General features: G+C 45.6%; 2 protein-coding genes across 2 annotated transcripts in view; both read left to right on the top strand.

Moving 5' to 3' along the window:
* The window catches only part of LOC146985133 (uncharacterized), an 18,809-nt gene extending 7,876 nt beyond the window's left edge, over window positions 1–10,933 (top strand). The window contains exons 15-22 of the mRNA XM_085783239.1: window positions 174–224; window positions 387–572; window positions 963–1,013; window positions 1,228–1,340; window positions 1,527–1,553; window positions 2,718–2,836; window positions 4,016–4,272; window positions 10,735–10,933. Coding sequence (XP_085639365.1) covers window positions 174–224; window positions 387–572; window positions 963–1,013; window positions 1,228–1,340; window positions 1,527–1,553; window positions 2,718–2,836; window positions 4,016–4,272; window positions 10,735–10,933 — 1,003 coding nt within the window. The remainder of the gene's footprint in view (window positions 1–173; window positions 225–386; window positions 573–962; window positions 1,014–1,227; window positions 1,341–1,526; window positions 1,554–2,717; window positions 2,837–4,015; window positions 4,273–10,734) is intronic.
* LOC146985134 (uncharacterized) lies at window positions 7,676–10,712 on the top strand. The gene is made up of 6 exons (XM_085783017.1): window positions 7,676–7,726; window positions 7,834–8,393; window positions 8,490–9,184; window positions 9,276–10,180; window positions 10,328–10,616; window positions 10,702–10,712. The coding sequence occupies exons 1-6, from the start codon at window positions 7,676–7,678 to the stop codon at window positions 10,710–10,712; spliced, it is 2,511 nt and encodes an 836-aa protein (XP_085639143.1).
* Window positions 10,934–12,307: the final 1,374 nt, after the last annotated feature.

The following is a 12,307-nucleotide window of genomic DNA, read 5'->3' as shown; positions in this document are numbered from 1 at the left end:
TACAACTGTCACTGCAAGAAGTACGACTCCAGCTACCACAACTATAGCTCCTGCTATTTCAACCACAACTCCCACTACTGCAACCACAAAACTCAAAACCACAAATCCAACTGCTGCTATGAGAAGCACTTCTCCAGCTACCACAACAACAACTCCTGTCACATCTCCCACAGCTTCCACTACCTCAACCGCAACTCTGGCAAACCCAACCCCAACCACTCCTAGTATAAGCACACCTCACATTACCACAACTACAAGTCCAACCACTACAACAGCTCCCACCAATGCATCTCCCACAACCACAATTCCCATTTCCACTACAACTCCCATTACTTCAACTACAACTCTCACAACTACAACTATCATTGCAAAAAGTATGATTCCAGCTACCACAAATACAGCTCCTGCTATTTCAACCACAACTCCCACTACATCAACCACAAAATTCACAACCACAACCCCAACTGCCACTACTACAAGCACAACTCCAGCTACCACAACAACATCTCCTACTACTACACCCACAGCTCCCACTACCTCAACCACAACTCTGGCAACCCAAACCGCTACTAGTACAAGCACAACTCCCACAACTACAAGTCCAACCACCACAACATCTCCCACAACCACAACTCCAATTTCCACTACTACAATTCCCATTACTTCAACTACAACTCTCACAACCACAACCGCAACAAGTACGACTCCAGCTACCACAACTACAGCTCCTGCTACTTCAACCACAATCACCACTTCCACAGATCCCAGCACTTCAACCACAACCCCAACAGCCACAACTACCATCGCCACAACATCTCCCACTACCACAACCACAACAGACACTTCCACTAGCACAGCCCCCACTACTTCAACCACAAAACTCAAAACCACAAATCCAACTGCCACTATGACAAGCACATCTCCAGCTACCACAACAACAACTCCTGTCACATCTCCCACAGCTTCCTCTACCTCAACCACAACTCTGGCAAACCCAACCCCAACCGCTCCTAGTACAAGCACAACTCAAACTACCACAACTACAAGTCCAACCACTACAACAGCTCCCACCAATGCATCTCCCACAACCACAACTCTCATTTCCACTACAACTCCCATTACTTCAACTACAACTCTCACAACTACAACTGTCACTGCAAGAAGTACAACTCCAGCTACCACAACTACATCTCCTGCTACTTCAACCACAAAATTCACAACCACAAGCCCAACTGCCACTACTACAAGCACAACTCCAGCTACCACAACAACAACTCCTACTACTACACCCACAGCTCCCACTACCTCAACCACAACTCTGGAAACCCCAACCGCTACTAGTACAAGCACATCTCCCACAACCACAAATCCCATTTCCACTACAACAATTCCCATTACGTCAACTACAACTCTCACAACCAAAACTGCAACAAGTACGACTCCAGATACCACAACTACAGCTCCTGCTACTTCAACCACAACCATCACTTCCACAGCTCCCAGCACTTCAACCACAAAACTCACAGCCACAACCCCAACTGCCACTACTACAAGCACAACTCCAGCTACCACAACTACAACTTCTTCTACTACAGCCACAACTATCCCCATCACAACTGCCACTACTACAACCACAACTCCCACTTCCACTACAAAAACTCATATTACTTCAACTGCAACTCCAACTACTTCAACCACAAAACTCAAAACCACAAATCAAACTACCACTATGACAAGCACATCTCCAGCTAACACAACAACAACTCCTGCCGCAGCTCCCACCAACACATCTCCCACAACCACAACTCCCATTTCCACTACAACTCCCATTACTTCAACTACAACTGCCACTGCAAGAACTACGACTCCAGCTACTACAGACACAACTCGCACTCCCACAACCACAGCCCCCACTACTTCAACCACAACTCTCACAACCCCAACCGCCACTACTACAAGCACAACTCCAGCTACCACAATTACAACTTCTGCTACTACAGCCACATCTTCTCCCACTACAAGAACCAGAAATCCCACTCTCACAACCATAGCTCCCACTTCCACTACATCTCCCATTACTTCAACTACAACTCCCACTACTTCAACCACAAAACTCACAACCACAATACCAACGACCACTACTACAAGCACATCTCCAGCTAACACAACAACAACTCCTGCTACATCTCCCACAGCTTCCACTACCTCAACCACAACTCTGGCAAACCCAACCGCTATTAGTACAAGCACAACTCAAACTACCACAACTACAAGGCCAACCACTACAACAGCTCCCACCAACGCATCTCCCACAACCACAACTCCCATTTTCACTACAACTCTCACAACTACAACTGCCACTGCAAGAAGTACGACTCCAGCTACCACAACTACAGCTCCTGCTACTACATCCACAGCTCCCACTACCTCAACCACAACTCAAACCACCACAACTGCAAGTCCAACGACCACTATGACTCCAACTACAACTCCTGCTAAAACAACCAATGCTCCCACCACCACATCTCCCACTACCACAACTCCCATTTCCACTGAAACAGCTTCTACTACTTCAACTATAACTCTCACAACCCCAACCGCCACTACTACAAGCACAACTCCAACTACCACAATTACAACTTCTGCTACTACAGCCACATCTTACACCACATCTTCTCCCACTACGAGAACCAGAAATCCCACTCTCACTACCATAGCTCCCAGTACCACATCTCCCACAACCACAACCACAACTCCCACTTCCACTACAACAACTCCCATTACTTCAACAACAACTCTCACAACCCCAACCGCCACTACTACAAGCACAACTCCAGCTACCACAATTACAACTTCTGCTACTACAGCCACATCTTACACCACATCTTCTCCAACTACAAGAACCAGAAATCCCACTCTCACAACCATAGCTCCCAGTACCACATCTCCCACAACCACAACTCCCACTTCCACTACATTTCCCATTACTTCAACTACAACTCCCACTACTTCAACCACAAAACTCACAACCACAATACCAACTACCACTACTACAAGCACATCTCCAACCACCACAACAGCTCCCACCAACACATCTCCCACTACAACAACCACAACTCCCATTTCCACTACAACTGGTGTAACTCAAACTATCACTGTAAGTCCAACCACCACTACGACTCCAACTACCACAACTCCTACTACTTCAACCACAGAACTCACAATCACAACCCCAACTGACACTACTAAAAGCACATATCCAGCTACCACAACTACAACTCCTGCCACTACAGCCACAGCTCCAACTACCTCAACCACAACTTTGGCAACCCCAACTGCTACTAGTACAAGCACAACTCCCACAACTACAAGTCCAACCACGACAACATCTCCCACAACCACATCTCCCATTTCCACTACAACAATTCCCATTACTTCAACTACAACTCTCACAACCACAACTGCAACAAGTACAACTCCAGATACCACACCAACAACCCCTGCTACTACAACCACAACTCCTACTACTTCAACCACAAAACTCATAACGACAACCCCAACTGCCACTACTACAAGCACAACTCAAACTACAATTCCAACGACCACTATGACTCCAACTACAACTACTGCTACAACAACCAATGCTCCCACAACCACATCTCCCACTACCACAACCACAACTCCCATTTCCACTGAAACAGCAACAACTCTCACAACCCTGACCGCCACTACTACAAGCACAACTCCAGCTACCACAATTACAACTTCTGCTACTACAGCCACATCTTACACCACATCTTCTCCGACTACAAGAACCAGGAATCCCACCCTCACAACCATAGCTCCCAGTACCACATCTCCCACAACCACAATACCAACTACCACTACTACAAGCACATCTCCAACCACCACAACAGCTCCCACCAACACATCTCCCACTACAACAACCACAACTCCCATTTCCACTACAACTGGTGTAACTCAAACTATCACCATAAGTCCAACCATCACTAAGACTCCAACTACAACAACTCCTACTACCACAACCACAGCTCCTACTACTTCAACCACAGAACTCACAATCACAACCCCAACTGACACTACTAAAAGCACATCTCCAGCTACCACAACTACAACTCCTGCCACTACAGCCACAATTCCCACTACCACATCCAAAACTCCTACTACCATGACCACAGCTCCCACTGCTTCAACTACAAAACTCACAACAACCCCAACTGCCACTACTACAAGAACATCTCCAGCTACTACATCCACAACTCAAACTACCTCAACCACAACTTTGTCAACCCCAACTGCTACTAGTACAAGCACAGCTCATACTACCACAAGTACAACTCCTTCTACTATAGCCACAACTGCCACCCACCCATCATCTCCCATTACCACTGCCACTTACACTACCACATCTCCCAGCACTTCAACCACAAAACTCACAACCCCAACTGCTACTACTACAAACGAAACTCCAGCTACCACAACTACAACCCCTGCTACTACAACTACAACTCCTACTACTTCAACCACAAAACTCACAATGACAACCCCAACTGCCACTATTACAAGCACAACTTCAGCTACCACAACAACTCCTGCTACAACACCCACAGCTCCCACTTCGTCAACCACAACTCTGGCAACCCCAACCACTGCTATTACAAGCACGACTCAAACTACCACAACTACAAGTCCAACCACCACAACAACTCCCACCAACACATCTCCCACTACAATAACCACAACTCCCATTTTCACTACAACCAGTGTAACTCAAACTATCACAACTATAAGTCCAACCACCACTACGACTCCAACTACAACAACTCCTGCTACGACAGCCACAGCTCCCACCACCAGCACAACTGCCACTACCACAACCACAGCTCCCACTACTTCAACCACAGAACTCACAACCACAACCCCAATTGACAGTACAACAAGCACATCTCCGGCTACCACAACTACAACTCCTGCCACTACAGCCACAATTCTCACTACCACATCCAAAACTCCTACTACCATGACCACAGCTCCCACTACTTCAACTACAAAACTCACAACAACCCCAACTGCTACTACTACAAGAACATCTCCAGCTACCACACCAACAACTCCTGCTACTACATCCACAACTCAAACTACCTCAACCACAACTTTGTCAACCCCAACTGCTACTAGTACAAGCACAGCTCATACTACCACAAATACAACTCCTTCTACTATAGCCACAACTGCCACCCACCCAACATCTCCCATTACCACTGCCACTTACACTACCACATCTCCCAGCACTTCAACCACAAAACTCACAACCCCAACAGCTACTACTACAAACAAAACTCCAGCTACCACAACTACAACAACTACAACCCCTGCTACTACAACCACAACTCCTACTACTTCAACCACAAAACTCACAACGACAACCCCAACTGCCACTATTACAAGCACATCTTCAGCTACCACAACAACTCCTGCTACAACACCCACAGCTCCCACTTCGTCAACCACAACTCTGGCAACCCCAACCACTGCTATTACAAGCACGACTCAAACTACCACAACTACAAGTCCAACCACCACAACAACTCCCACCAACACATCTCCCACTACAATAACCACAACTCCCATTTTCACTACAACCAGTGTAACTCAAACTATCACAACTATAAGTCCAACCACCACTATGACTCCAACTACATCAACTCCTGCTATGACAGCCACAGCTCCCACCACCAGCACAACTGCCACTACCACAACCACAGCTCCCACTACTTCAACCACAGAACTCACAATCACAACCCCAACTGACACTACTAAAAGCACATCTCCAGCTACCACAACTACAACTCCTGCCACTACAGCCACAATTCCCACTACCACATCCAAAACTCCTACTACCATGACCACAGCTCCCACTGCTTCAACTATAAAACTCACAACAACCCCAACTGCCACTACTACAAGAACATCTCCAGCTACCACACCAACAACTCCTGCTACTACATCCACAACTCAAACTACCTCAACCACAACTTTGTCAACCCCAACTGCTACTAGTACAAGCACAGCTCATACTACCACAAGTACAACTCCTTCTACTATAGCCACAACTGCCACCCACCCAACATCTCCCATTACCACTGCCACTTACACTACCACATCTCCCAGCACTTCAACCACAAAACTCACAACCCCAACTGCTACTACTACAAACGAAACTCCAGCTACCACAACTGCAACCCCTGCTACTACTACTACAACTGCTACTACTTCAACCACAAAACTCACAATGACAACCCCAACTGCCACTATTACAAGCACAACTTCAGCTACCACAACAACTCCTGCTACAACACCCACAGCTCCCACTTCGTCAACCACAACTCTGGCAACCCCAACCACTGCTATTACAAGCACGACTCAAACTACCACAACTACAAGTCCAACCACCACAACAACTCCCACCAACACATCTCCCACTACAATAACCACAACTCCCATTTTCACTACAACCAGTGTAACTCAAACTATCACAACTATAAGTCCAACCACCACTACGACTCCAACTACAACAACTCCTGCTACGACAGCCACAGCTCCCACCACCAGCACAACTGCCACTACCACAACCACAGCTCCCACTACTTCAACCACAGAACTCACAACCACAACCCCAATTGACAGTACAACAAGCACATCTCCAGCTACCACAACTACAACTCCTGCTACGACAGCCACAGCTCCCACCACCAGCACAACTGCCACTACCACAACCACAGCTCCCACTACTTCAACTACAAAACTCACAACAACCCCAACTGCCACTACTACAAGAACATCTCCAGCTACCACACCAACAACTCCTGCTACTACATCCACAACTCAAACTACCTCAACCACAACTTTGTCAACCCCAACTGCTACTAGTACAAGCACAGCTCATACTACCACAAATACAACTCCTTCTACTATAGCCACAACTGCCACCCACCCAACATCTCCCATTACCACTGCCACTTACACTACCACATCTCCCAGCACTTCAACCACAAAACTCACAACCCCAACAGCTACTACTACAAACAAAACTCCAGCTACCACAACTACAACAACTACAACCCCTGCTACTACAACCACAGCTCCTACTACTTCAGCCACAAAACTCACAACGACAACCCCAACTGCCACTATTACAAGCACATCTTCAGCTACCACAACAACTCCTGCTACAACACCCACAGCTCCCACTTCGTCAACCACAACTCTGGCAACCCCAACCACTGCTATTACAAGCACGACTCAAACTACCACAACTACAAGTCCAACCACCACAACAACTCCCACCAACGCATCTCCCACTACAATAACCACAACTCCCATTTTCACTACAACCAGTGTAACTCAAACTATCACAACTATAAGTCCAACCACCACTACGACTCCAACTACAACAACTCCTGCTATGACAGCCACAGCTCCCACCACCAGCACAACTGCCACTACCACAACCACAGCTCCCACTACTTCAACCACAGAACTCACAACCACAACCCCAATTGACAGTACAACAAGCACATCTCCGGCTACCACAACTACAACTCCTGCCACTACAGCCACAATTCTCACTACCACATCCAAAACTCCTACTACCATGACCACAGCTCCCACTACTTCAACTACAAAACTCACAACAACCCCAACTGCCACTAGTACAAGAACATCTCCAGCTACCACACCAACAACTCCTGCTACTACATCCACAACTCAAATTACCTCAACCACAACTTTGTCAACCCCAACTGCTACTAGTACAAGCACAGCTCATACTACCACAAGTACAACTCCTTCTACTATAGCCACAACTGCCACCCACCCAACATCTCCCATTACCACTGCCACTTACACTACCACATCTCCCAGCACTTCAATCACAAAACTCACAACCCCAACTGCTACTACTACAAACAAAACTCCAGCTACCACAACTACAACAACTACAACCCCTGCTACTACAACCACAACTCCTACTACTTCAACCACAAAACTCACAACGACAACCCCAACTGCCACTATTACAAGCACATCTTCAGCTACCACAACAACTCCTGCTACAACACCCACAGCTCCCACTTCGTCAACCACAACTCTGGCAACCCCAACCACTGCTATTACAAGCACGACTCAAACTACCACAACTACAAGTCCGACCACCACAACAACTCCCACCAACACATCTCCCACTACAATAACCACAACTCCCATTTTCACTACAACCAGTGTAACTCAAACTATCACAACTATAAGTCCAACCACCACTACGACTCCAACTACAACAACTCCTGCTACGACAGCCACAGCTCTCACTACCAGCACAACTGCCACTACCACAACCACAGCTCCCACTACTTCAACCACAGAACTCACAACCACAACCCCAATTGACAGTACAACAAGCACATCTCCAGCTACCACAACTACAACTCCCGCCACTACAGCCACAATTCTCACTACCACATCCAAAACTCCTATTACCACGACCACAGCTCCCACTACTTCAACCACAAAACTCACAACAACCACACCTGCTACTACTACAAAAACAACTCAAACTACCACAATCTCAGCCACATCTTCCACCACCTCATCTTCTACAAGAACCACAAATCCCACTGCCACATCTGCAGCCCCCTATACTTCAACCACAACTCTCACAACCAAAACCCCAATTTCCACTACTACAAGCACAACTCCACTTACCACAAGTACAACTCCTTCTACTATAGCCACAACTGCCACCCCCCCAACATCTCCCATTACCACAACTGCCACTTCCATTACCACAGCTCCGAGCACTTCAACCACAAAACTCACAACTGCCACTACTACAAGCACAACTCCAGCTACCACAACTACAACTCCTTATACTATAGCCACAAATGCCACCCCCCCAACATCTCCCATTACCTCAACTGCCACTTCCATTACCACAGCTCCGAGCACTTCAGCCACAAAACTCATAACCACAACTGCCACAACAACAAGCACAACTCAAACTATCACAACTATAAATCCAATCACCACTACAACTCCCACTACAACAACTCCTGCTACGACAACCACAGCTCCCACCACCAGCACAACTCCCACTACCACAACCACAGCTCCCACTACTTCAACCACAAAACTCACAACCACAACCCCAACTGACAGTACTAGCACAGTACTAGCAACTGCCACTTCCACTACCACAGCTCCCAGCACTTCAACCACAAAACTCACAACCCCAACTTCCACTACTACAAGCACAACTCCAGCTACCACAACTACAACTCCTACTATAGCCACAACTCCCATCACCACAATATCTCCCACTACCACAGCCACAAAATCCGCCACAACTACAAGCACAACTCAAACTATCACAACTATAAGTCCAACCATCACTACGACTCCGACTACAACAACTCCTGCTACGACAGCCACAGCTCCCACCACCAGCACAACTGCCACTACCACAATCACAGCTCCCACTACTTCAACCACAAAACTCACAACCCCAACTGACACTACTACACCCATAACTCCAGCTGTCTCAACTACAACTCCTGCTACTACAGCCACAACTCCCACCACCACAAATTCTCCCACTACGATAACCACAGCTCCCATTACTTTAACCACAACCATTACAACCACAACTGAAACTGCCACTACTACAAGCACAACTCCAGCTACCACAACACCAACTCCTGCTACTATAGCCACAACTCCAGCTACCACAACTACAACTCCTGCTACTACAGCCACAGCTCCCACCACTACAACATCACCCACTTCCACAACCATAGCTCCCACGACTTCAACCACAACTCTCACAACCAAAACCTCAACTGTCGATACTAGAAGCACAACTCAAACTACCACAACTTCAAGTCCAACTACCACTATGACTCCAACTGCAACAACTCCTGCTACAACAACCACAGCTCCCATCACAACAACACGTCCCACATCCACAACCACAACTCCCACCACCACATCATCCCCCACTACCACATCCAAAACTACTGATACTATAACCTCAACAAGCACAACTCTCATCTCCACAAGCACACTCCCAACTTCCACAACACCAACTACCACAACACAAACTACTGTAGGAAATTCTGATGGTCCCTGTCAGGGAAGGTCCAGTGGGCTTGTGTCAAACCCTTCAAACCCAAATTCTTTTTACAGCTGCGGTGACGGGACAGTGCACCTCCAGTTTTGCCAACCACAATTGATCTTTCGTGAATCTTGCCAGTGCTGTGACACTACTACAAGCACAACTCAAACTACAATTCCAACGACCACTATGACTCCAACTCCAACTACTGCCACAACAACCAATGCTCCCACAACCACATCTCCCACTACCACAACTCCCATTTCCACTGAAACAGCTCCTACTACTTCAACTATAACTCTCACAACCCCAACCGCCACTACTACAAGCACAACTCCAACTACCACAACTTCAAGTCCAACTACCACTATGACTCCAACTGCAACAACTCCTGCTATGACAACCACAGCTCCCATCACAACAACACGTCCCACATCCACAACCACAACTCCCACCACCACATCATCCCCCACTACCACATCCCAAACTACTGATACTATAACCTCAACAAGCACAACTCTAATTACCACAAGCACACTCCCAACTTCCACAACTCCAACTACCACAGCACAAACTACTGTAGGAAATTCTGATGGTCCCTGTCAGGGAAGTTCCAGTGGGCTTGTGTCAAACCCTTCAAACCCAAATTCTTTTTACAGCTGCGGTGACGGGACAGTGCACCTCCAGTTTTGCCAACCACAATTGATCTTTCGTGAATCTTGCCAGTGCTGTGACTACCCCTAAACAATGGCAGACCTCTTTAAATATTCTCATTAAAAAATCTTATATGTATAAATTCCTGTGATTTTTCACTGTATTCCTTAAGAATAGATTACCTTAAGCTCCCCATCAGCAATGACATCTCTTCTCATTCTTGTCTGTAAATATATTACACATATTATTTATTTTATTTATTAATAAATATATATAATAATAATATTATATCTTAATGAGTTGAGCATGTGTGTTCTTGTTATCATTTCCTCCATTATTACATCGTTCATACCTTTCTCAAGTGTATAGTTGTTACATACATATGTTTTTGGTTTATATTTAATCCTAACATCATTAATGGCATAATGATTTACTTGTGCTGTCTTATATTTTAGTGTTGTCTTTTTGTGCTTCTCCTCTCCCGTTTGCCCCTGGAGGTCTTTCACCTCCTACCAGGACATTGCATAAATAAGAATCTTTTCTTACCAATTTTGCCTGGTTAAATAAAGGTTAATGAATGAATGAATGAATGATGTTACATATTGCATATACTTGTACGTGATGTAAGCTTTACTTTATAGATTTTACAAATTATTACTGAATTAATAAATCAAATATAAAATGATAAATAACAAAATATGTGATGTGTCACAGACTTTTTTTTAAAAGTTGGTTATGATTCTGTTGTTTGCATTGAGCATAAAACTGAACTGTAAAAACAAGCTACCTTCCTGTTATCAGTGGCTGAGAGAGGGGTAAGGGGATTTATTAACTGTCATTGCAAGAAGTTCCATTCTGAGGTTATATTATGGTTTAGCACATGGCTAAAAGAGATAACTGAACAACTATTACCGGTAATAACCATCCTCCTATGCAAGATTTGTTTCACAGGACTAGACAGACCATCTGCCCAAACCTGTTGTACAAGGGAAAATGTCATGTAAAAGATGTTGTTAGGTGACTGCAGCCCAAATTGTCTAAACTAGTTTAGTTTAGACAATAAATCAGAAACACAATAAAGAAACACACTGCGAGTATGCAGTGTTGTTAGGGGCTCCAATATATAATCTATTATATAACATAATGTTCATATAATGCTGCTGTATTAACACATCATATAAACACGGTTTCTGCACAGATTAATTTTATTCTTATTTATTACTCTTTTAGTGTGCCACATTCATTATCAGGCTGTCCTTCATTCTCCAGTGAACTCACAATGTCTTGATTAGTTTTAAAATACTGTTTGTTCATGTATGTTCCAGTGCAATTCTTGTAAGACAATATGGTAGAAGAAAAATTAAGAGAGAAAAATAATTATGTGTTGTGTATTTAAGCCCTATGATGGGGGGGAAAATAACCACACCCAGAGGGTATAGATCAGGTCAGGCATCAGCACTTTTA

This window comes from Trachurus japonicus, chromosome 7 (genome assembly GCF_045865225.1).
Source record: "Trachurus japonicus isolate A0001 chromosome 7, Traja_1.0".
NCBI lineage: Eukaryota > Metazoa > Chordata > Actinopteri > Carangiformes > Carangidae > Trachurus > Trachurus japonicus.
Note: the sequence above shows the minus strand (reverse complement) of the source record. Positions and strands in the feature narration are given on the sequence as shown.

What these genes read in the sequence shown, in the direction of transcription:
- LOC146985134 (XM_085783017.1), top strand. Translation starts at nt 7,676, where the DNA reads ATGACCACAGCTCCCACTACTTCAACTACAAAACTCACAACAACCCCA. An exon ending in CTCCCACTACCACAACCACA is followed by an intron (nt 9,185 to 9,275) that starts GCTCCCACTACT and finishes CCACTACCACAG; the next exon opens with CTCCCAGCACTTCAACCACA. An exon ending in CTACCACAACACAAACTACT is followed by an intron (nt 10,181 to 10,327) that starts GTAGGAAATTCT and finishes GAATCTTGCCAG; the next exon opens with TGCTGTGACACTACTACAAG.